Consider the following 25,697-nt stretch of genomic DNA (forward strand, 5'->3'; position numbering starts at 1 on the left):
CCCTGCGCTTCCCGCGCTCTCCTGTTCCCGGCATCCCCTGCGCTGCCCGTTCCCGGCGCTCCTCGCGGCCGCCGCCCTCCGCGCGGCGAGCCCCGCCCCGGCGGCGACCGTTAGCGCGGCCGCGGCCTGAGCGCCTGGTCCCGCCCACGCGGCCGCGCTATTGGGCCGCGTGCCGTGGCCGCGAGCGCCACGCGCTGCCGATTGGCGGCCTCCGCAGCCCGCTCCGCGGTTCCCCCAATGCGGGGCGCCCGCGCGCAGGGATTGGCCGCGAGCCGCGAAGGTCCGCCCTCCGCTCGCCCCGCGCGGCAGGCGGGTCCGCCGACCGGAGAGAGCTTGGGAGGCCTTTCTAGATGGCGGCTAGGCCGTGAGGGTCTCCCTGCCTTGGTCGGGCTGCGGGCAGCTCGGGCAGGCCGCGGGCGCCGGAGGTAGGTGCGGGGCGCGAGGGGCGCCCCGCGGGCCGGGCGGGCGGGTGGGCGCTGCGGCCTGCGCGAGGGCGCGCCCTTCCCCTCCCTGCTTCCTGGGCCGAGGGCTGAGGGCCGGGGCGGCGGGGTGGGGCGGGGCGGGAGGGCGCGAGGCGGGGCAGCCACGCGGAGTCCCGGCCTTTGTGAAACATCATGGCCGCGGGCCTCGGAGAACGCGGGGCGGGGGTCTCGCCGTGGTGGGGGTGGGGTGGGGGCGGGCCCCAGGCCCAGGTGGCGCCGACGCCGGTCGCTCTCCGCCCGGGTAAACAGCCCGAGTGTAAAGAGGCCCTTCGCTCTGTGGGCCTGAAGCCGTAGCGTCGCTTTCAGGCGGGAAAGGTATGAACATGGGTAGTGCTCGTCCAGGATCCTGCCGGGTATAACAGTTTGGGAAATCTGAGAAGTCGCCTGAATCTTTTTCTCCGCCAAATGCTTATGGATTGAGTGTCACTTAGATAAGCGGAGCGTGGTTTTGTTGTAACAGTGGTCGTGGTAGAAATAAATGGAAGGTGGCAACCTGTTGATAGTGGTACCTGTCAAGTATCATTCGATGGACTTGGGTTTCTCATGGTAGGAATTTGATTTGCTGTTCTGCATGCTTGCATGTACCTTGTTACCTGATGCACGGCAGTCCAGGCTAGGGCTGGTGACTGTGTGAGGCCAACCAGCAGGCGGAGACCCTCTGTTTACTGGTCTAAGCCTGGACTCCCAGTCAGGCGCCTCGCACACAGTGGCTCAAACCCTGCCGCAGGCTGTTACTCACCAGAGGGAGTGAATGGCCAGTCAGGAGTGCGCCTGTGAGTACAGGATGTGAGGCCTGTTGGAGGATGACAAAAGGAATGGATGAGGTCATACTGCTGCTGGGTTGGGCGGGAGGCTGCAGTGTGAGAGGCTTGACCGAAAGGCACCAGCCCCAGCCCTGGACGTTACAGTCAGCGACTCGATGCCAACTCAGCAAGTGGACTTCAGTGAAGGGCGCTGTCCAAGCCTGTTGGTTTTACCCCATGTACCAGGGATCCAGGGGAGCCTGCTGCTGGCTTGCAGTCCACTTGGCAAGCAAGGTTTGCATCGGTGTGTTCAATCAGCTGCAGTAGCAGTGAGGCTGATGGTGGGAGAGTCACTCTTTGAGCTCTTTATGGCCAGGCACTCTGTAGGGCACTTCCTGGGGATTGTTTTATAATCTGACCGTGACCTTGGTAGTAGAAAACATGAATCTCACTGGATTGCCTGGTCTTGGTCCCTCTTAGTAGCTGCCCTTCCCCTTTTGGTGGTCTCATCCAGCTTCCTGGCTTTAATGCCCTTTCTCCTTGACAGCTCCCATCGCCTTCTTCAGCCCTGGCCTCCCTTCTGAGCTGCTGTCTCTTCCAAATCTTTATATGTTACTTTGATGCCAAGTAGCCATGGCCAAACCTAAATCCTTTTCTTCACCCACCCCACAACACTTCTCATGCTGCCTTCGCTACCTCAGTGCACGACAGCTCCGTTTATGAGTTTAGAGTCACCTGGATTCCTCTCTTAGGCCTCCATGCAACACTCAGGACAATTTCTTACCACCTCCAGCTTAACGTGCTATTCTGAACTGCCTGGTGAGCTTCTTAATTCTTCACTTTGCTCTCACTCTTGCTCCTCCCTGCCACTCACCCATGATAGTTTTTCTGGACACAGAATGATTCTTTTAAACTGTAGGATAGTGTAAAACCAAGGAAGTGAGGAGGGGAGCCAGCTTGCCTGGGTGGTAAAGCAGCTTCACTGCTTTCTAGCTGTGTGACCTTGAGGAAGTTGCTTAACCTTTCTGTCCTTAACCTCTCTCTTAGTGCTGTGTGAGAACTGGTGAGTGAAAATGCATAACACTCTTAGAGCAGGGCCTGGCTGAGGGTTGGTTGCCACTGCTGTCCTTGGGTCATGCCACCTCAGTGCTTGGACCCTCCTGTCCAGTGGCCCATCTCTTAAGATAAGAGCCACAGTCCTGGTCTCAGTTTCACTTAGCACGCTGCTTTCACGTCCTTCACTGCACTTCTACCCCAGGGTCTTTGCTCTTCTGTCACGTGGAATGTCCCTTGCTCCCACCTACCCAGCTCACTCTCTTCTGCCTTCAGATGGACTCCGACTGTGCAGTCTTTGCTGTCTGCCCTTTATGAAGCTGCCCCCCCCCGCTTTGTTTTCTCTTGAATACTAATCAGCTTTTCTTAGTTGTTTCTCCATCTGTCCTGCTAAAAAGTGAGCTCTGTGGGTACAGATTTTGTCTGTTCTGCGTCCTTAGCATCTAGAATGGTACGTGGGCCATGTGGAAAGCATTCAGCAAACACTTGTTGAATGAGTAGAGCAAGCTTACAGGGGAAAGTAAGGAACTTGCCCAGGACTGCCCTACTGCGGAGTTCTGAGCCTTGAGCTGCTGCCCCCTGGGGCTGGGCAGGCTTTCCTGATCCCCCAGGGAGAAAGAACACTCTTTTTTCTCTACGGCTCCCTGACCCCACCCTCTGCACCTCTTTCAGGCCTCCCTGCATTGTTGTCATTATCATCTTTGCTTTGTGCTTTGGTGATGGCAGCTGCTTGGTCTTTTAACACTAGCAGGTGTCCCCATCCTGTACCACCCTTTGTCTTCAGCCCCCCCCCTTCAGCCCCCAGAATCACTGGATTGGCTCTTGGCTAGTGTCTCCACAGACCTACCAGAAGCTGAGGGGTTTGGTCCTGATTTTTATCTGTGTTCTTTAGCACTGGACATGCTGACCTGTTTGTCCTTCTCTGAAATGATCTTTGTTGGTTGCCAGGAGACTGGCCTTATTTCACTCGGTTCTCCTCATGCCTGTTCAGCTGCAGCCTCCTTAGCGTTTACCTCAGTTCTGAGTCTTGTTATCTGTAAGCTGTATTCCCTTGATCTTTAGCACCTTTGACAGATACACCTTTGGGGGAAGTATTGTGATAAAATTCCCATTGAATTCAGAAATGTAAGGACATCTTAGAGTCTAGGAAATAGAGTGACAGCTCAGTGGTCATTGCCCTTCCAGCTGTGTCCAGGTGGTGGGGACCTTGTCTCTTGTTCATGGTAGTACATCCTTTAGAGTAGAAGGCCAGTGAATATTGGTTGAAGGAATTAATTAAATCTGAGTAAGTCTTTGGTTTTTATGTTGTGTCTCCTTGAAAGTACAACCACCACGCTCTACTCCTTCACTGTAAACTTCTTAAGTGTGTGATGTCTGCTGTCTTCTGCTCTGTCCATGCAGCCAGTCAGGCCTGCCCTATGTGGGCATGGGCATGCATGTGCGTATCTGCACCCGTGTGCATGGCATGTTCATGTGTGTGTGTGTGTGTGTGTGTGTGTGTCTGCATGGTGTGGGAGTGTGTGCGCATACACGTTTGCGTCTGCACGTGCTTCTCCTGCTTTGATGCCCGGCCCTCCTGCAGACCTCTGGGTTTTTGGATTGTCCCTCTGACCTGCCTTTTCACGTCATCCCTTTTGTTGTCTTTTCTCTGAAGGGAAGCTTCCCAGAGTTGCATCCTTAACCCTCTTCTTGGTCTGTGTTGCCTCTCTGGGCAGCCTCTCTCCTGTGGTTTTGGCGACTATCACCTCCCTGATGTGTTCTGGCCTTCTGTTTCTGGGCCAGTCACAGCTCCAGAGCTGTGGCCTCAGCACCTGTTGGACAGGTCTGCCTAGAGGCTCCATCCATTCTCCTTGGCAGGCTCTTGCCTGAATGCTGGAACACGTGTGTCCTCCCAGGGGAGAAGCCTCATTTGCCTTCAGTTCCCTCTTGTCTTTGCTCTCCACCTCTACCCAGTCAGCAGTGTGGTCAGTTCTGTGTCTTCACTGTTCTTGAGGGCTCCAGCCCTGTCACCAGAGCCTCATTCACACCTTTGTGCTTTGGCCTGGAGGACTGCCCTCTGTGCCTTGGGCATAGGCACTGGGCCTGGCACAGCTGTCAGTTTCCTTTTTCAAATAGGGGCTGAATTGTGGCATGGGAATCGCTTCACCCTTGGTGGCTCCTTATTGCCCCCAGGAGGGAGCCAGGTTCCAGATGGCACCCAGGACTTCCTGTGCCTTGGCTCCAGCTGTCTCCTGAGGCTCCCCCAACCAACCCTGGCCAGGTTCCCTTCCCCACAGCCACCATCCCCTCCTCTACTGGGAACAGAACCATGCCACCTCTGGCGACCTCAGCACGCTGCATCACTATCCCGGTCCACCCGCCACCTTGTGGGCCCAGGAGAGCCCTGGGGTCCCTGGGTAGCAGAGCGCCTGGCTGTACCTCTGAGGCCCTAGTGCCGCAGAGTTGAGCTGAGGGTCTCGCACTCGCCCTCGCCCTCTGACTGACCCAGCCCTAGCAGGTGAGTGGATCCATGTCGCTCTGATGGCCAGAGGGAGGCCACACACCTTATGTGTGTTCTGGAAAGGGCAGCCTTGCACCGCGAGCTTGCTTACCTAATAAACTGAGTTAGGGGAATGCTGCGGTGAAGCTTAGCCTAGTTTTTAAAAATCTTTTTTGAGCCTTAAGATAATACTTTTTGTGCTTCTGAAGTAGGAATTACAGTGGACAATTAGTAAGATATTTAACTTAGGACTTAAATTATAATTTAGGTTCTGAAGGAAGAATGTAGAGCTAGTTTGTTTTGAAGCCTAGAAGGTTCTTTAAGGCAGTAGTATTTCAAGTTCTTTACTACACTGTTAATAGCACTTGACTCTTAGTACCAGGGAAGTAGAAGGTTTCTGTCATTTTGTGACGATGTTTTTAAATCTCTTTGCAGGTGGAAGAAGAAAGGTGCCACTTTGGCATGAAGACAGACTCGCTTAGTCGTCAGTCATTTAAGCTGAGTGCATTGTGATTTCCAATAATTGAGGCAGTGGTTCTAAAAGCTGTCTACATTAATGAAAAGAGCAATGTGGCCAGCTTGACTAAGCCGCCGGCGTGTGCAGCGCGGGCAGGACGGCACCCGGGTCTCAGCGGACTTGTGCATGTTAGCTGTATAGATTTATGTAAGGTTTTTTAAAACTCTGGTCTTTTAAAATAGTCTTAACCACTTTTACTATGGAGACATATGAGAGTCCCTCTCCTCTCCCGCGTGAGCCCGCAGGAGAAGCGGTGATGGAGAACCGAGCTTGCCCCTTTCAAGCGCTGCCCCGTGAACAGTCTCCACCACCTCCCCTGCAAACGTCCAGTGATGCAGAGGTAATGGACGTTGGCTCTGGTGGTGATGGACAGGCCGAACCCCCTGCTGAGGACCCGCTCAACTTCTACGGAGCTTCTCTTCTCTCCAAAGGATCCTTCTCTAAGGCCCGCCTCCTCATAGACCCGAACTGTAGTGGCCACAGCCCGCGCACCGCCCGGCACGCACCTGCGGTCCGGAAGTTCTCCCCTGACCTTAAGTTGCTTAAGGATGTAAAGATTAGCGTGAGCTTTACCGAGAGCTGCAGGAGTAAGGACAGGAAGGTGCTGTACACAGGAGTGGAGCGCGACGCTCGCGCAGAGTGCGGTCTGGCCCTTAGCCCTGTCAGTGGAGACGTGCATGCTTGTCCCTTTGGCGGGAGTGTTGGGAATGGGGTAGGTGTAGGGGGTGAGAGTGCTGATAAGAAGGATGAGGAGAATGAGCTGGATCAGGAAAAGAGAGTGGAGTACGCAGTGCTCGATGAGTTAGAAGATTTTACTGACAATTTGGAGCTAGATGAAGAAGGAACAGGCGGGTTCACGGCTAAAGCAATCGTGCAGAGAGACAGAGTGGATGAAGAGGCCTTGAACTTCTCCTATGAGGTATGTCGGCGACCCCGCCTTTGGAGCACTCTTAGCAAAACCCAAAGAGAGGTGTTGGGAACCGCAGCATCTTTTGAAAGCTGATGTTGCAGAGGAAAAAAAAAACCCATATCAGGTGGAATAATGTTAATGTGGAAAAGAAAAAGCTGTAAGAAGTCCAGGTTTTTAAATTTTCCTAAAGAAAGGTTTGGCTGAGCAGTCGACCTTGTACCTTTATGCAACCTGAGTTGGAAGGTGCTGCTGAGAAGCGCTTCCTGGTGGCGTGTGCACCTGTGCCAAGCGTCAAGTGTTTTGGTTGCAGTTGTCAGTTTCTTCCTGTTTGTTTTTCAGATGATCACGCAACATAAAGGCATACCTAGGCCCCACTTGAGAGTGCCTCATTTCTGTGTCTGTTCTCACTAATGCTGTTAAGCTTGCCTACGGTACAGGAATGCAGGCTCCGGGGGCCCTGGTGTCTGAACAGCATGTTTTGCAGGATGATTTTGACAACGATGTTGATGCTCTGCTGGAAGAGGGCCTTTGTGCTCCCAAAAAGAGACGAATGGAGGAGAAATACGGAGGAGACAGTGACCATCCATCTGACGGAGAGACAAGTGTGCAGCCAATGATGACCAAGATTAAAACTGTGCTAAAAAGTAAGTCAGCCAGTCAGAAAGTAGTGTGTTTGTGGGGCGGTAGAAGTGCCGTTTTGAGAGCCCTTGGGTGCCAGGCAGTGGTCTTAGCAGTGGGCACATGTTTGAGGGAGGACAGTCATGTGTGGTGAAGGGGGGACAGACAAGACACAAGGAAGCACCAGATGCACAGTGACCCGGGTGCAGATTGTGGTGTCATGCGTGGACACACACTGGAGCGGCTGGTGTTGTGCAGGGGAGTGGGGAGGCACTTCTGATGGGGTGGTGGAGGGGGATGATGTTGCTGGGAGATGACAAGATGGGCAACTAGAGGATGTGAGACCGAGGCCAGAGGTGGGTGCAGCACTGTGGCAGGTGATGGTTGTAGTCTGGCTTCTGGATTCTCCACCAAGTGTCAGGGGAAGCCTCTAGAAGCAGGCAGGTGGTGTTGTTACACAATTTTTGTCTAAAGGCACAGCTCCTATGGCTACAGCATGGTGTGTGGACTTTAGGTGGCTAGAGTGGGAGCTCCTGTGGTAGGGGTGAAGGTGTTCCAAAGCTGCACTTGGATTTGGGGGGTGGGGCAGTCGGCCTGGAGTTGCTTGTGGGGCTGGGCATTGGGCAGTGGGAAGGGGCTGAACGGATGCGTGGGGACTCAGGCACACAGTTGAGACCTTAGGCTGAGGGCTGGAGTGCAGAAGGTGGCTTGGCGTGATGGGAGGAAATCGAGGGGCAGGTGGTGTGCAGTCTCCCACTGCAGAGTGGACGGGTTGGCTATGCTAGGTGCCACAAAGCCGTGTCCATTCTGAGCAGCCTGGTTCAGGTTCACAGTGTGCCTGGCCATGACTTCAGGGATGCCACTGGGCCTGCCTGCACCGGGCACTGCTGTGCCTTTCCCTCTGCAGCCTTCTGCTCCACCTCACCCACCTGGCAGCCTGCCCCACAGTGCTGCCTCCCAGGAGCTGTGGCATGGGCCTCAGGCTCACAGGCTGCATGTAAGCTGCATGTGAGCTCTTCAGACGGCTGGGCCAGCTTTATGACTGCTACTTGTCACAAATGAGTAGCCCAGGTGCACCAGTGACCCATGTTGTACTTTGCTAGCATTTTGTTTGCTTCTCCTTGTCCTGACTTAGCCCAAAGATGGTGTGAGGCAGCTCCTTGGCTCTAGCCCGGGTAGGGGAAAGTGTGTGACAGTGTCTGTGCACCTCTGACCTGTTGTGCTCCCTCCTGGGGGCCATCCTGACATCAGCCATCCAGCCAGGATTGTTATGTTCTGATGTCAGGCCAAGGGTTAACACTGCCGGGTGGGGACCAGGCACTGGGATGCTACTCCCTTGTCCGTGAGAGTCCCTCATGCCATTTCATTATGTCTGTGTTTTTAAAATTTCATTTGCTTTTTTCTTTTGTCCCTAAATTTCTCACTTGTTCCCAATTCCTGTTAGAGAATTACGTTTCAGTTAAATCTTTGTGCTTTTCCTAGTCACCAGGCCTGTTAGTGGCAGGTGTCAAGTGGGTAACAAGTCTTGAGCTTTTTTCTTTGACTGCCTGTAAAGCAAAGAAGGGGTTGGGAGTAGTGTTCTAAAACTGACTTAGAAACGTATGAATTGGAAGTAGTTTCACGTGCTGGTGAGAGTATGCAGCTCAGGTACAATGAACACTTGCTGTCGAGTCACAGGGAGCAGTGGTCGGCAGACATGCAATTTGTTAGCAAAGTTTACTCAGCCCCTGGGGTGCCTCTGGCCATAGCCAAGGCAGGCAGTGAGGGATTGATGGCCGTGGTGCCCACAGCTGTGCAGGCAGCAGCTGAGGCTAGGACTCTTGTCTTGTAGAACCTCATCCCAGGCTCCTTTGTGCACCATGTGCTGTTCTAGGCCAAAGAGTATAGCAGTAAACAAGGTGGACAGCTTCCTGCTATTGAGGAGGGACTTAGATTCTCTGGGTTGGAGCCATATAAACAAGCACAACAATTGAGAAGAGTTTCGTGCATTGGAGGCGCTGAGTGGCAGGCAGGGCTGGGTAGGCTCTGTCTGGTGGAGGGGAGGGTACTCCTCTACTCCCCTAGTTCTTAGAGGTTCTTTCCAATCAATCCTTGGTTGACTTTACTATTTTTATCTGCCATGTGTCATAATTTTGAAGCCATCTCTACAACTCAGAGGGTTTCTGAAGTGATTGTAGGATGCTCTTGTCTTCTGTGCAGGTCGTGGCCGTCCTCCTACAGAACCATTGCCCGACGGGTGGATCATGACATTCCATAACTCCGGAGTCCCGGTGTACCTACACAGAGAGTCTCGGGTGGTCACCTGGTCCAGGCCGTACTTCCTGGGAACGGGAAGCATACGGGTAGGGGATGCATCAGTCATGAATTTAGTCTTGTAAGTTTGCAGACTGAACATACACACGCTGTGTTTGCATGCTAGCCAGGCAGAGGCAAGTGGAAGGCTTCAGATGTTCAGAGCTTTGAGGTCATCCTTGTAATCTGTGTTGCAATTTCACTATCCACAGAAACATGATCCTCCTCTGAGCAGCATTCCTTGTCTGCATTACAAGAAAATGAAGGACAATGAGGAAAGAGAGCAAAACAGTGAGCTCACCCCCAGTGGGGAAGTGTCCCCTGTCAAGCCCCTGAGCCGATCTGCAGAGTTGGAGTTCCCCCTGGAAGAGCCTGACTCCATGGGAGCTGACTCGGGGGCCCTCGATGAGAAGGACCCACTGGGGGCTGAGGGTGCCCCCGGGGCCCTGGGGCAGGTGAAGGCCAAGGTTGAGGTGTGCAAAGACGAATCAGTTGGTAAGTTTCTGGGGTGAACTTTCTTCCTTCCTTGTTGGCTGTGATCCATCTGCAGGGATGTGGCTGCACTCCATGCCTTCCCCGGGGTCACGTTCCTCCTGCTGAGGCCACCTGTTCCTGCTTTTGTCTGTGAGGAAGGGACTTCTGGGGACCTCTCTCCACTCTTTCGTGGTTGGAAATGCCTGTCTCCCTGATCTTAGAACCTGCCTGGGTCTGCAGGCCCCACATGGCCGGGGCTGCCGTGGAGATGGCTACTGTCAGTGCACACTGGCGTTTTTCTCTGGTTACTTTTGTGACCTTTCCTGAAATCTTGGTTTTTCAGTAGGATATGTTCATGTGGCGTTGTTTTGATCTGTCTTGATGCGCTCAGAATGAACTACTTCAATCCACAGATTCAGTACTGGGAGACAGCCACTATTCTGTGGATGTTTCCCTCTTCAATAATTGCTTTTGGCTATGTATTGGTGTTTCTCTTCTCTCTTCTGTGTCTTTTAACTTAGGCCTACCCGTGAAATTCTTAGTTGTCTACAGTGGTGGCCGACCTCTCTCAGCCCACCTGCTGAATCTCTTTCAAAGAGGACTTTGTGTTTTCAGGATTTTGGTTTTTGCTATTTAGATATTGTCTGAATATTGCTGCCCAGCCTTCCTTGTAACTCTTAAGTGTGTGGAGCCTAGAAAAGCTGGGGCGGGGTGGGTGGGTGCACCACTGCTGAGGGAGGGGCCTTGGTGGAGAGGGCTGGTTGGAGCCTTAGGCATCTAGGGAAAGGCAGGGTGTGTCACTGGCCCCCAGCATCCCCGCATGGACAGACTGCTATCTCCCTGCAACCTGCCTGCCTGTTGCCTCCCTCCCCATCCACGTCAGCTGCCCCTGTCTTCTGTCCATGTGTCCGGGCTTTTCTAAGGACCCAGCTGGAACAGAGTTTTCGCTTTAAGACTTCAACGTAATGGTTTCTTTCTTCAAATCCATCTCTTTTTTTTAAAGATTTTATTTATTTATTTGACAGAGAGAGAGATAGCGAGAGCAGGAACACGAGCAGGGGGAGTGGGAGAGGGAGAAGCAGGCTTCCCGCTGAGCTGGGAGCCCGATGTGGGACTTGATCCCAGGACCCTGGGACCACGACCTGAGCCGAAGGCAGACGCTTAACAACTGAGCCACCCAGGCGCCCCTCAAATCCATCTTTTATGCACATGTAACACCTGAACGTGTTCTTGTTTTTTGGAAAAGACCTCTCTTTCACTTCTAATTTTACTCCTTTTGGAAGAGGTGACCACTTGTACTTATTTCCAGACTTCTTTCCCTGCATTCACATGTAAAGAAATACGTGGTTTAGTGTGTAACTAAGTGGGTGCAGGTATATTGTTTCACAGCCTTGTGTTTTAACCATGTATTTCTCAGTCTTGCACATGGACTTCCTCCCTCTACTTCCACAGGCATTGCTGTTAGGGCTCGGTGTGAACCACAAGAGTCCCTGCCTCAGGGCTTACACTTGCATAAGAAACCAGTGAGGGTGATGTGACCCTCTAGGATATCCTGGGAGCGAGAGGGGTAGTGGGTGCAACAGTAAAAGCAGGAGGCCCCTGGGAACTTCACTGAGTGGAGGTGGGTGGTGAGCAGTGGGATTGGGCCAGGGGCTGTGTGGGGAGAGGCATGACAGGTGCCAGGGCCCTAGCTGCCTGGGTGTGTTGCTGAGTGTGCAGGCAGCCAGGCTGGCCGGAGAGGAAGAGCGCAAGGTGCACAGTGCTTCGGCTGCTGTGGTACTTGTTTTGATACAGGGAGAAAAGTCTTGAAGGCCATCTGGTTTTGTTTTGTTTTGTTTTTAAAGCTTTTTCTTTTTTTTCTTGTTCCAAATAGACTAAAAGAGCATCTAGAAATTTGTCCATAAGGGACCTTCCTGAGTAATTTGAGTGACAGGACCTGGTTCAGGGGCGCCTGGGTGGCTCAGTCTGAAGTGTCTGCCTTAAGCTCAGGTCATGATCCCAGGGTCCTGGGATCGAGCCCCATGTAAGCGGGGACCTGCTTCTCCCTCTCCTTCTGCGCCTCTCCCCTACTTGTGCTCTCTCTCTTGCGCACTCTCTCTCTCTCTCTCTCAAATAGATAAATAAAATCTTAAAAAAAGAAAAAAGAAAGGACCTGATCCTTTGCTTTGTTTGCCCTTCAAAAGGGAAAGGGGAGTGGGGAATGGCATGGCGGGGCCTGTTTGATGGGCAGCCCGTCACCATCCTACTCACTGGACAGAGGGAACATGACTCTTAGGTTGGAAGTTAGCAGTTTTGTTCTCTGGTAAATCCACACAGATCTTGAGGAATTTCGGAACTACCTGGAAAAGCGTTTTGACTTTGAGCAAGTCACTGTGAAGAAATTCAGGACTTGGGCCGAGCGGCGACAGTTTAACCGAGAAATGAAACGGAAACAGGCCGAGTCCGAGAGGCCCATCCTGCCGGCCAATCAGAAGCTCATCACTCTGTCTGTGCAGGATGCACCCACAAAGAAAGGTGAGTTGGGGCACGTAAATTTTATCTTGGGCAGATTGGTTATCCTGTTTTTTTTTCACTTGATGGTCTTAGAACATATGCTTTGTGTGCGAGTTGCATTTACTTCAAAGCTTATGTTTACCCTACGAATGCAGAGGTGCACTACGTTCACGGTGGTGAGCCCCTAATTCAGTGAGTCGCTAACTTGGATGGTGCCAGGTCCCGAGTGCTAGCTTGCGGCAGGTCCTCACGCTGTTGCTGAGATAGGCCTTCTTGTCACAGAGTTTGTCATTAACCCCAACGGGAAGTCCGAGGTCTGCATCCTGCACGAGTACATGCAGCGCGTCCTCAAGGTCCGCCCCGTTTATAATTTCTTTGAATGTGGTAAGTTTGACTTCCCTCATCTCGGCCCTGAAGAATCCTACACCTCGCTGGGGTCACGGCTGGGGAGGCGGGAACTGATCATTAACCCCACTCTGCTGGGATAGAAGTGAAAGGGCAGGGCGGGGAGAAGCGTGCTGCAGGTGGGCGGGTTGTGTTCACAGCTGTGTGTCCCTTCTGAGGACAAATGCCCCTGCTTCCCCCTTTCTTTATCCACACTCCCCCCACTCCCACCTTCTTCTCATCCCTTGCTCTGAGGAAGGCCCCCTACTGTCTCCACCTGCCCCGAGGTGGATGAAGGGGCCTCCGGCCTGCACTTCCCACCAGCCCTTCTCCTGTCACCATCCACATCACACCTTTGTGAAAACTAGTTTGTCTTCCCTGTAGAACCCTGAACCCAGGAGTCACTCATTGTTTTAATGTTGTTCCCTTGGCTTCAGCATCTCTGCTGTTCACAGTCCTCTGTCCATCCTTCACAGACATTGATCCCTGTCCCTGGTGGCTTGGCCTCTGGCCTCCTGTTTCCCCTCCAGCTTACGAACCTATGGTCCCCCGTTTCCCAGTTTTCCTGGCATGCTCTCTGCCTGCTGACCAATCCTTGGCCCTATCTCCATGTCTCAGGGAGCCCCCGTCTCTGCCTTTCAGCAGTAGCCCTGACCCCGCCTTGTCTGTTGGTGCTAGCAGATTGTATGTGTGCGTGCGTGCGCGCTTTTACTGTCTTGGCAAGTATTTTTAAAACCGTAATTTTAATTTTAAGAGAACCCAAGTGAGCCTTTTGGTGCCTCAGTGACCATTGATGGTGTGACCTATGGATCTGGAACTGCAAGCAGCAAAAAACTTGCGAAGAATAAAGCTGGTAATGTGCCTGCTTGGGTGTCAGAGACCCATGCTGCCCACAGTGTCCGCCCCTCCCCTTGGCTAGGGAGGGCTGGGGGTGGGGCAAATCCATTTGATTTATGTAATCCTCTAACTTGGTTTTTTAAAAGTATGTGCTCATTGGAAAAGACTCAAATAGAGGAAGTAAAATATGAGAAATAAAACTAGAAAATTCAAACCTTCTCTGCTCTGTGGCAGCTGGGCCAGAATCTCCCGCCCTTGTCCCCACTGCTCACAGAGCTCACTGGGCCGTGGTGAGCACACATTCTAGAGTGGGGTTGTTCGTAAACCGTGCAAAACATGGGCATGCTAGATGACAAAGAGGTGGATTTTCTTTTTTTTTTTTTTTTAAAGATTTTATTTATTTAGTTGACAGAGAGAGACCTAGCGAGAGAGGGAACACAAGCAGGGGGCGTGGGAGAGGGAGAAGCAGGCTTCCCCGCAGTGCAGGGAGCCCAATGCAGGACTCGATCCCAGAACCCTGGGATCATGACCTGAGCCGAAGGCAGACGCCCAACCAACTGAGCCACCCAGGTGCCCCCCACAGTTCTGTTCTTAAGGTTTCTACCTCTGCTGTAGTGTCTTCCAAAGCACTCTGCCCTGTACAGGCATGAAGTATGTCAGTTTCATCACATTCTTACCAGGTCTTGGGTGGTGAAAGTGCTTTTGTTCATGTGACTCTGAGTTTACCTTGGAGTTGCTTTCTTTTGTGGTATATGCTGAGGATGATTGAGAGGATATGTTACTTTCTGTCCTTCCTTCTGTGAGGCTGTGCTGGGATCATGCACTACACCCCTTCTCCAGGAAGGCCTGCTTTCCATTTTAGAGAGATTGTGCCAAAAGGCTTTTTCAGCTCAGCAAACTAGTGCTACCAAGGTCATGGGGCAAATAGTTCAGAGTAGGGTTCATTGTGGGGGTGGAAACGTCCTGGCAGTAGGGCTCTGCTCTCCTCACGTGTAAGGATCCACTTCCTCTGCCCAGATCCCAGCTGCTCTCTAGATATCTCACTTGCTAGCACCTACGACTCTGTAGGGTCAGATTGTTACCCCTCCGCATTCCCCAGCACTCCTCACTTCCCACCCCAGTGGTGAGTGGCAGCCCTGCTCATTCAGAAATCTGTGCTCAGCATTGAGCCATCCCTCTCCTCCATCCTGCAGACGCTTTCTCAAGAGTATCCGTCCAGTCTCGCTGCTTTTCCCTCCCACGCTCAACAGCAGCCTGCTCAGTCCTCAGGCCTCACTACTTGGCCTGGGTCCTGCTGAGCCATTTGCCTGCACGCCACCACCGTGATTTCTTTGAAACAGATCTCGCCTGCCTTGCCTGCTACAAGTACCTCAGGGCAAGAGTACATGCAGCTTTTGTGGCTTAGGAGGCTGCCCACAGCCTAACACTTGCCCCACTGTGTCCTTTGCTCAGGATGTGCTCCTCCATCCTCTACTCTCCCTGCCTCGGAAGCAGTGCTGTTCCCCAGGGCCCTTGCTTCCCTCTGAGCCATGGGAACCTTGGCCCTGCGCAGGAGCCAGCGTGCAGCTTGCTCTGGAGTCAGGAAGCAAGCTGGGTCCAAGCCCTCACCCTTGGGGTTTTTCTTTTCGCAGCCCGAGCTACGCTGGAGATCCTTATCCCTGACTTTGTCAAACAGACCTCTGAGGAGAAGCCCAAAGACAGTGAAGAGCTTGAGGTGAGTGTCATAATCCTGCTCTGTCTAGAACTGTGGCTCCAAGGCAGTGTCTGCGCCACCCCCCAGGCTAGTGCAGGTATGGATTTAAATCATCCAAGCTCCAGGTGATTTTTGTTTGTTCATATTTCATAAAGGGAAACGTGTTTGTCTTTGTGCAAGCAAGGCGGGGAAATGTCATTTTTTTCTGAGATTTTTGCCCCCTGTGTCTTGTAATGGGTGGCAAAGAATGTGCACAGTCAGCTCTCCCCTGACTGTAGATCCATGGTGGGAATCTTTGAGACAGAGTCTGTAAGTTATGTTGTTCTTTGTATTAAGAACTGTTTAAAACTACTTGTAAACCTTTTTGGGTAGATATGATTTTTTTTTTTTTTTTAAAGATTTTATTTATTTATTTGACAGAGAGAGACACAGTGAGAGAGGGAACACCAGCAGGGGGAGTGGGAGAGAGAGAGAAGCAGGCTTCCCGCTGAGCAGGGAGCCCAATGCGGGGCTCGATCCCAGAACCCTGGGATCATGACCTGAGCCGAAGGCAGACGCTTAATGACTGAGCCACCCAGGCGCCTCTGGGTAGATAGGATTCTATGGTTATTTGTAGTGAGGGCTTTTCAAACTCTGAAGAAGGCTTTTTATAACTGCTCTATTGATCTATATCTACCATACATTTTGCTCCTTTAAACCATACTGTTGAGTGGATTTTCGTATATTGAGTTGTGCCTTCATCACAATGGTCTAATCTTAGAATATTTTCATCTTTCTAAAAGGAAACCCCGTACCCATTAGCAATCACTCCTAATTCTCCGTGTCCCCCAGCCCCTCAGTCCCTGGCAACCACTAATCTCCTTTCTGTCTTGATGGATTTGCTAGCTCTGGACACTTCGTATCAGTGGAATCATATGACATGTGGTCCTTTATTGACTGGCTTCTTTTTATTTTTATTATTTTTATTTTTTTTTTAAAGATTTATTTATTTGACACAGAGAGATAGCTAGAGAGGAAACACAAGCAGGGGGAGTAGAAGAGGGAGAAGCAGGCTCCTGGCTGAGCAGGGAGCCCGATGTGGGGCTCGATCCCAGGACCCCGGGATCATGACCTGAGCCGAAGGCAGACACTTAACGACTGAGCCACCCAGGCGCCCCATTGACTGGCTTCTTTTTAAACCATGCTGTGTTAGCTGTGAGTTTTATGCGATTGAGGAAGTTTCCTTCTGTTTTGCTAAGAGTTTTTTTCAGGAATGGATGTTGGATTTTGTCAAATGTTTTTCCTTCTTCTATTGAGATGATTGTGTGGTTTTTGTCTTTTACTTTATTCATATTAGTGGTATATTGCGTGGGCTTTTGAATATTAAATCAATCTTGGATTCTGGGACAAATTCCACTTGGTTTTGGTATACATAAGTTTTATGTGTTGCTGGATTTAGCGTGCTGGTATTTTGTTAAGGACTTCTGCAGCTATATTTATAAGGGATACTGGTCCGTAGTTTTCTTGTAATGTGTGGTGTTGGGGGGATACTGTCTTTACAGAATGAGGTGAAAATGTTCTTTTCTCTTCTCTTGTGTGGAATAGTTTGTGAAAGGTTAGTATTAATTTTTAAACATTTGGTAGAATTCACAGTGAAACCATCTGAGTTTAGACTGGACTTTGACATTATTTAATTACGTTATTTAATTTTCATGTGTACTTCTCTTCAGATTTCCTCCTCCATTTTGAGCTGGTCTGGGGACTTTGTATCTTTATAGGAATTTTTCCGTTTGCTCTAGGTTATCTCATTCATTGGCATACATCTTTCATAGTGTGCCCTCATGACCCGCTTTATTTGGTAAGGTTGTGGTGCTGATCCTGCATTCACTCCTGATTTTAGTAGTTTCCCTCTCTTTTTCTCTTGGTCAGTCTAAGGTTTGTCACTGTCATTGATCTTTCAACGATCCAACTTCTGGTTTTGTTTGTTTTTTCCTATTGGCTTTTTTATTTCCTATTTCATTTATTTCTGCTCTAGCCTTTATTTCAATACTTTATTTGGCCAGTCTTAGGTTTAGTTTGTTCTTTTCTAGTGTTTTCAGGTTAGGGTATTGATTTGAGGTGTTCTTTTTAAATACTGGAATTTATGGCTATAAATTTTTTTCTGTGTACTACTTTAACTGCAGCCCATAAGCTTTAGTGTGTTGTGTTTCTGTTTTCGTTCATTTCGGTATTTTTCTAATTTCCCTTGGGATTTCTTCCTTGAACGATAGGTGATTTTAGGAATATTTACTTTTCATATATTTGTGAATTTCCCAAATTTCCTCTAGTTGTTGATCTTTAATTCCAGTGTGGTTCGAAAACATAGTTTGTATGATTTCAGTCAGTCCTTTTAAGTTCACTGAGGCTTGTCTAAGACCTAGCATACAGTCTGCCCTGGAGAATGTTACCTGTGTGCATGAGGCGAGTGCACTTCCTGCTGTTACTGGGTGAAGCAGGTGTCGGGTTAGGTCCAGTTGGGTTATGGTGTTTGTTCTATATCTTTGTTGGTCTTCTGCCTTGTTCTTCTGTTTTTTTTTTTTTCCTTGAGAGAGAGAGAGAGTGAGAGTGGGCGTGTGCGCGCCCGTGGTGGGGGAGGGGCAGAGGGAGACAGAATCCCAAGCAAGCTCCATGCCCAGCACGGAGTCCGAGTCCGACTCGGGGCTCAATCTCACAACCCTGAGGTCTCAACCTGAGCCGAAATCAAGAGTCGGATGCCCAACCGACTGAGACACCCAGGTGCCCTGCCTTCTGTCTGTTATTGAGAGTGGGTATTGGAGTCTCCAGCTGTTATTCTTGAATTATTTCTCCCTTCAGTTCTGTCCATTTTTGCTTCATGTATTTTGGGGCTGTTGTTAGATACATACATGTTTGTGGTATTGTGATATAATAAGAGGTATATGTTTGGTGTTTGTTCTTGGTTCCTGGTGCAGAGCTTCTACAATATATTAATGTTTGTTTTTTGTCCCCAGTTCTTTAAAAAGCTGCAGGTGGATAAAGGTGAATGGAATGTCTTTTCTTATTTTTAACACACCCCTTTCTTTCTTTTTTTATATTTTATTTATTTAAGTAATCTCTATACCCAACGTGGGGCTCAGACTCAAGACCCCAAGATCATGAGTTGGCATGTTCCACCAACTGAGCCAGCTAGATTCCCCCAACACATCCCGTTCAACCACACCTGGGTTTATGTTAATAAAGTGACTTTTGGACCATCCCTTTGAATGGGAGCTGGTTGCCTGTGGAATCTACCGTATAATTAGAGGGTTAGAACTTTCAGCCCCCCCTTTCCCATGTGTTGTGTGTGTGTGTGTGTGTGTGTTTGTTTAGGAGGCAGTGGAGGTTGAGCTAATCGCTAATGGCCAGTGATGTAATCAGTTACGCCTGTGTAGTGAAGCCTTCATAAAAAAAAACAAAACTGAAGGGGTTCAGAGAGCATCTGGGTTGATGAACACATTGAGGTGCTAAAAAAGATGGCATGCTCAGAGAAGGCATGGAAGCTCTGTACCCCTTTATACTTTATTTATCTTTTCAATCTGGTTGTTCCTGAGTTATATCCTTTTGTAATAAACCAGTTCTTTATTAAGTAAACTGTTGTCCTGAGCTCTGTGAGCTGTTCTGGAAAATTACTGAAGCTGAGGAAGGGTTGGGAACCGGTATTATACAGCTGCTCAGTCAGAGCACAGGTGACAACCTGGACTTGAAGTCAAGTGATGGCAACAGTCTTGTGGGACTGAGCCCTTAACCTGTGGAGTCTGCTCCAACTCCTGGCATTTAGCGTTAGAACTGCTTGGTGTGGAAACCCACTCATTTGGTGTCAAGTGTTGAAACTAGAAGTCAGTTCTGTTTAATGTTTATAATATTAATGTCATCTTGATGGATGGGCCCTTTGTCATTATTAAATGTCCTTTATTTCTAATAACAATTTTTGTCTTAGAGTCAGTTTTATGTGATATAGTCACTCCTACTCTCTTACTTACTCTTTGTGTGATATGTGTTTCCTTCTTTTTACTTTCAGCCTATTTGTGACTTTGAATCTAAATCATGTCTCTTATAGACAGCATATAATTGGGTTTTGTTTTATCCTTCTGTCAGTCTCTGCCTTTTGATCCAAGGGCTTAGGCAATTTTTTGGGAAGATTTCATTTTATTTTTAAAGAATTAATTTATTTGAGAGAGAGTGAATGAGAGTGGGGGGAGGGGCAGAGGGAGAGAATCCCCATGCAGACTTCTCACTGAGCGTGGAGCTGCCCTGCTCAATCCCAGCACCCATGAGACCATGACCTGAGACAAAACAAAGAGTGGGATGCTTAACTGAGCCACCCAGGCGCCCCTAAAGATTTCATTTTTACATAATCTCTGCACCCAACGTGGGGCTCGAACTCACAATCCTGAGATCAAGAGTCGTATGCTCCACTGACTGAGCCAGCCAGGCACCCGTTTTAATTTCAGTTTATGGACTTGTTTTGTTTTTCAGCTGGTTGGGGGGGTGGGGTGCTTAGTCCATTGAAATGTAATTACTAATAAGGTAGAATTGATGTATGCCACGGCACTGTTTGCTTTCTGTTTTATGTCTTTCTATTCCTCAGTTCCTCCATTACTGTCTTCTTTGTCTTAGATACTTTAGTTATTTTCTCAGTGGTTGTCCTAGGGAATTTCAGTCACATCTAAACTAAAAACAGTCTAGCTTGGACTATTGCCAGCTTACTTCAATCATATACAAAACTTTGCTCCTATATAGTTCTATTTACCCCCACTTTTATGCTTTCACTATCACAAATGACATCTCTGTATGTTGTGTGTCCATAAACATGGATTTATAATTATTGCTTTATGTAGTTGTCTTTTAATTCAGGTAGAAATAAAGAGAAATAGTATGTGTTTATATTGTCTTTTATTTACTGTAGTTATCTTTACCTTCTGTAGGGCCCTCAGTTTGTTAACAGTCTGTAGTGTTCCTTTTATTTCAGCTGGAAGGCTCTTAGTATTTCTGGGAGGGCAGTTCTGCTAGCAGTGGATTCTCTCAGGTTTTCTTGATCTGAGAATGTCTTAATGATTCCCTTTTTGTTTTTTTTTTTTAAAGATTTTTATTTATTTGACAGAGAGAGACACAGTGAGAGAGGGAACACAAGCAGGGGGAGTGGGAGAGGGAGAAGCAGGCTCCCCGCAGAGCAGGGAGCCCAGTGCAGAGTCGCTTAACCAACTGAGCCACCCGGCGCCCCTAATTTCCTTTTTTGAAACATGGTTTTGCTGGTTATAGAATTCTTGGTTGACATTCTTTTTCTTCATAGTGGGAATATGTCATCCTACTGCCTTCTGGCCTCTACAAGGAATGAGAAGCCAGCTGTTCATCTTACTGAGTCACATTATTGATGAGTTGTTTCTCTTACTGTTTTCAAGGTTTTCTCTTTGGTCTTTGACAGGTATGTCTAGGTATAGATTTCTTTAGCTTATTATTTTGGAATTTGTTGAATTTCTTGAATATGCAATGTTTTTCATCCTTGGGAAGTTTCAACCTTTATTTCCTCACATATTTTTTTTTGCCCTTTTATTTCTCCTGTCTTTCTGGGACTCCCATTATATGTAAGCTGGTATACTCCCACACTATCCCACAGGTCTCACAGACACACAGACCTCATAGTCACTAGTCTTTTTCCTCTTTTTTTTTTTTTTAAATGTTCCTCAGACTGGATATTAACCCAGCCAGTGCGGGGCTTGAACTCAGGACCCTGAGATCAAGAGTCAGAAGCTCAACCGATTGAGCCACCCAGGCACCCCTTTGATTTGCCTGCCCTTTGATTTGCCTGTCTTAAGTTTGCTGATCTTTTTTCTGACCGAATCGGCTTTTGAACCCCTCTGGTGAATTTTTTTATAATTTCTATGTCTTTATTGAAATTCTGTTTGGTGAGATATTGTTCTTGTGTTTTCTTTTAAATCTTTAGACATGGTGTTTGTTTTTTTTTTTAGTTTTTTGAGCATATTTATTATAGCTGATTTAAAGTCTTTAGTAAGTCCAGTTTCCTCAGGGATGGTTTGTATTGATTGCTTTCTCCCATCTTGTAGGGCATATACATTTGTTTCATTTCATATCTCATAATTTCTTTTGTCGAAACCTGGACACTTCAAGTAATGTGGCAACTCTGGATGTCAGATTACCTCCCCTTCCCAAGATTTGTTGTTCTTGCTGTTTTTGTTGCTGTCTATTTAGTGACTTTGTTAGTTTGCTAGGACTGACATAACAACATACCACAGCCTGGGTGATTTAAACAACAGAAATTTTTTGCCTCACAATTCTGGAGTCTAGACCTCTAAAATCAAAGTGTCAGCAGGGTTGGTTCCCTCTGGGAGCTGGGAGGGAAGGATCTCTTTCAGCCCTCTTTCCTTCATTTGGAGATAGCTGTTGAAGATAACTGATAACAGGCTTTCTCCCTGTCTGTGTGTTTATTTCCAAATTTCCTCTTTATAATGACAATAGTCATGTTGGGTTTAGGGCCCACCCTAATGACTTCATTTTCACTTGATTACCTCTGTAAGGACCCTGTCTGCAAAAAAGGTCACATAATGGCATACTGGGAGTTAGGATTTCAACATATGAATTTGGGGGGGGACACATTTCAACCCATAACAGTGACTTTCCTAGACTATTCTGCAGGCAGGGGATGTGTGGCTCCAGCAGCCTTTTTGGGGGATGGGAACTTTGCTTTGTTACAGCAGCTTATCTGAGCAGGCTCTGCTGTTGGCCACCGGTGGGGGGGGGGAATGGGGTATCTTGCAGGACACACACACCCCTTGCCTGTGGCTATTATTATGGTAAAGTTTAAAGTAACTCAGTAAATTACAGTTGACTTGAAAATATTTTGACATGTTGAGATAATGGAAAATTCTCCAGGGTTAGTAGAACAAGCGTTAGGAATGCCTGGTTTCAAGATAACATCCAAGACAGTCTCTCTTTAGTGTTGTGGCCTCTAAGATACCAGCATCTTCCTTGGTTGGTGGTTGAATGAATAAGCAGCTCATTACAGTTTTTAAACCTGAAGTCTCTGTGTTTGCTCTGGCTTTAGTTCACTCGTGTTTAGCACCATTGTAGTTCCCTAAGCAGGGACCACCCAGTTTCATTCTGGCCAGCACAGGGACCTAGGGTGTGTTCCATGGCTCCTCCAGCGTTGGCAGGTTATGTGTGTTGCACAGTGGCCTGTCGCTCCAGTTCCCTGCTCTGTCCCAGCTGCCGTTCGCAGTTCTACCACCTGCATTGCGGCCTCCTCATATGTGGCCATGCAGTGGGATGTGCACCTGGAGGGTTGCAAGCTCTCTCTAGACTTTACCATCAGCCTTGTCACTGCCTCACACTTTGTTATCAGGGTACACTTGGTGATCAGAGGCCAGTGGTTACCTCTTCTCTGTTGGAGGTGCATGGTTTAATGATGACCAGCTGGCAGTCTTTGTGCTCTGTTGTTTCGTCCTCCACCTTCCCTCCTGCCCTCAGTCTGCAAGGTCATTGTGGCTGCAGCCTTTTCCTTGGAACCTTTCCCATCAGCGCCTCTAGTGAGGCATTTGCATTTGCCTGAGGCATCTGCCAGGACAGGTGCTGTGGGTTTCAGGGATTTGTGCCTCAGGTTGTGCTGAATAGTAGTAAGATTCAGGTTCTGGCCATGTATTCTGGGGCTCGTCTGGAAAGTGAGGGATCTTTCTAGAAATGACATCAGAAAGTAGGCTGAGAAAGAGGAGGTTTCCTCAGGTGGAGGATGCCACATGGGCAGCTTGGAAATCCCAGGTAAAAGTTCCCTTGTACACACAAGGGGCTTTTCCATGTCACTGCTCCAATTCTCTGACGTCAGCGAGGTGTCTACAACTCTGTTCAGTTCTCACACTGTCTACATGGAGTTGCTTCAATCCCAAAAGACTGCCCACACTTCCCACTCCAGCCACAAATGGGGTGCCCAGGCCACCCACATTGCCCAGCCAAGGACAGAATCAGGGGTTCCCATGACTTCCCTCAGTTTCATTAATTTGCTTGAATTAGAACTTTCTTAGAATCTACTCTCAGAACTCAGGGAAACACCTTATGTTTACTGGTTTATTATAAAGGATACAGATGGACAGCCAGATGAACAGGTCCTTAATTGTGTTTGCTCTTTCTGGTGACCAGCCCCATCATGAAGCTCCCATCATGAAACTGTCTAGGGTCCCCACCAACCCCAACCCCTCCCCCCCTCCAGTCTCCTCATTAGCATAAACTCAGGTGAGGTCCAGAGGGGCTCGTTTGAATAACAAAAGATACACCTATTGCTCAGGAAATTCTAAGGGTTTTAGGAGCTCCATGCCAGGAACTGGATACAAGGACCAAATATGTGTCCGATGGCCAAAAATATCCTCATTCTCTGGAGAGGGTTTTTCACACTTAGAATTTAATTGTATAGGTGTGTGCACACATACACATTGTATTTTTCCCTTGTTTTATTTATTTATTAATTAATTTTTACAGATTTTATTTATTTATTTGACAGAGACACAGTGAGAGAGGGAACACAGCAGGGGGAGTGGGAGAGGGAGAAGCAGGCTTCACGCTCAGCAGGGAGCCCGATGCGGGGCTCGATCCTAGGACTCTGGGACCATGACCTGAGCCGAAGGCAGACGCTTAACGACTGAGCCACCCAGGTGCCCCATGTATTTTTCCCTTGTTTTAAAATTTGTCAGAGAAGAGAGTAGCTTCTCTGTCAGGTTGGATGTGTTAGAGCAGCTCAGTCCTGACTGATTTTGCTGTCTTGCTCCTAAAAAATTGTGACAGTGTTTCTGTCACATCCTTGTGAGTAGCTCGATAGGTGGTGGCCCCTCTTTCCCATGGTGCCTCTCTGGAGGTGTGGTGCCAGAGCTCAGGCTGTGGGGGCATTCCCTTCTTGTGTGGACTCCTGGGGGACGGACAGCAGGATGCCAAGGTGGGCTGAGTGGGCCCTGGTTCTTTGGGAGCTCTCGCTGTGCCCTGCTGTCCTTGTGGTACAGGGGCACAAAGTCCACATGCAATGGTGGCGTGGATATAGAAATCCAGGGTGTGAGAGCTGCCATGGAAGTAGAGGCTTGGGGCAGGGTGTGTTTGATGTTGATTAAAAAGGCAAAAACGGATGACCAGAACTGGCACCATGCCCATTCACAAGACCTGGGGTGATTTCTTCTCAATATCTTATTGCTTCTTAGATACCTGTGGGATGGTGGCGCCTGGGTGGCTCAGTTGTTAAGCATCTGCCTTCGGCTCGGGTCATGATCCCAGTGTCCCGGGATCGAGCCCCGCATCGGGCTCCCCGCTCTGCGGGAAGCCTGCTTCTCCCTCTCCCACTCCAGCTGCTTGTGTTCTCTCTCCCACTGTGTATCTCGCTCTGTCAAATAAATAAACAAAATCTTTAAAAAAAAAAAAAAAGATACCTGTGGGTTCTGGTTGGTTCATGGTTGTTCTAGAATTTAGGTATTAGTGACCCGTTGTTTTTGCCTTTTTGGTTTTTTTTTCCCCCCAATTTACTTTTTTTTTAAGATTTTATTTATTTATTTGAGAGAGAGAGAATGAGAAGAGAGCACATGACGGGGGAGGGTCAGAGGGAGAAGCAGACTCCCTGCCGAGCAGGGAGCCCGATGCGGGACTCAATCCAGGGACTCCAGGATCATGACCTGAGCCGAAGGCAGTTGCTTAACCAACTGAGCCACCCAGGCACCCGTCCCCCAATTTACTTTTTAATTTATACAGAGTTAAATGCACTTTTTGGTACACTTTTGTGTTTTGAACCATGCATATAGTTTTGTCATGTAACCCACAGCACAATCAAAAACATTTTCAAATCTCCCCCTCCCAGTTCTCTTGAACTGTCCTTTTGTCATCAGAATTCTCTCTTTTCACCCTGCTAGGCACTGAGCTGTCTCCCTAGGTTAGCCAGTTCCTGAATGTCTTATCAGTGGAGTCACAGGGTAGGTACCCCGAGAACCAGGCTCCAACTCAGTGATGCAGGTAGGATTCGTCTCTGTTGGTGCCTGTGTCGATGGTTGGGTCATTTTTGCTGCTGAGCGTGCCCACTACAGGGCAGTGCTGGGTGTGTTCTTCCTTCTTGATTGAGGGGTGTTGAGCACATTGCCAGTTTTGGGTGATTAGCACTTGGTTGCTATGAGGCTGTCCAGGTTTCCATGTGAGCGTAGATAAATAAGCACCCAAGATGGCCTTGCTGGGCTGTATGGTAGGTGTGTGTTCAACTGGATACCTTTGCACATCTGTGGGGAGCAGCATGTATGTGTGGGTCTGTCTCTACATTTGGTTCTGTCTCCTTGGTCTGTGTGTCTGTCCCTTCACCAGTGCCACACCTTCTTGATGACATGAATTCCTTTTTTTTTTTTCTTTTTTTAAGATTTATTTATTTGAGAGAGAGAGCACGATTGTGGCGGGGGCAGGGGCAGAGGGAAAGTGAGAGAATCCCAAGCAGATTCCGCCACTGAGTGCGGAGCCCAACGCAGGACTCGATCTCATAACCCTGAGATCCCGACCTGAGCTGAGACCAAGAGTCGGATGCTTAACCGACTGCACCACCCAGGCACCCAAATGACATGAATTCTTGAAATCAGATAGTGTGAACCCTCCAACTTTGTTCTTTTTCAAAAGTACTTCCATACCATGCTCCTTTGCCCTTCCATAAAGAAACAGTATGTCATATGGAAAGTTCTGTTGAGATTCTGATTG

General features: G+C 49.0%; 1 protein-coding gene and 1 long non-coding RNA gene across 4 annotated transcripts in view; both read left to right on the forward strand.

The window, feature by feature from the left end:
* Window positions 1–274: 274 nt before the first annotated feature.
* Window positions 275–25,697, forward strand: part of DGCR8 (DGCR8 microprocessor complex subunit) — a 34,757-nt gene continuing 9,334 nt past the window's right edge. The window contains exons 1-9 of one of the 3 annotated variants that reach the window (XM_081801620.1): window positions 275–425; window positions 5,193–6,193; window positions 6,669–6,828; window positions 9,002–9,144; window positions 9,307–9,589; window positions 11,885–12,082; window positions 12,344–12,445; window positions 13,200–13,298; window positions 14,914–14,996. In XM_081801620.1, the coding sequence (XP_081657746.1) occupies window positions 5,474–6,193; window positions 6,669–6,828; window positions 9,002–9,144; window positions 9,307–9,589; window positions 11,885–12,082; window positions 12,344–12,445; window positions 13,200–13,298; window positions 14,914–14,996 (1,788 nt within the window). In that variant the 5' untranslated portion in view covers window positions 275–425; window positions 5,193–5,473. Of the gene's footprint in view, window positions 426–657; window positions 4,776–5,192; window positions 6,194–6,668; window positions 6,829–9,001; window positions 9,145–9,306; window positions 9,590–11,884; window positions 12,083–12,343; window positions 12,446–13,199; window positions 13,299–14,913; window positions 14,997–25,697 lie in introns of those variants that run through there. The other 2 variants (XM_081801622.1, XM_081801621.1) reach the window with 2 other exon arrangements.
* Window positions 15,007–24,398, forward strand: LOC145716812 (uncharacterized). The gene is made up of 2 exons (XR_014139716.1): window positions 15,007–15,899; window positions 16,126–24,398. It is a non-coding gene; the product is annotated as an uncharacterized LOC145716812 (long non-coding RNA).

This window comes from Leptonychotes weddellii, chromosome 13 (assembly GCF_054177405.1).
Source record: "Leptonychotes weddellii isolate Sample4059 chromosome 13, ASM5417740v2, whole genome shotgun sequence".
NCBI lineage: Eukaryota > Metazoa > Chordata > Mammalia > Carnivora > Phocidae > Leptonychotes > Leptonychotes weddellii.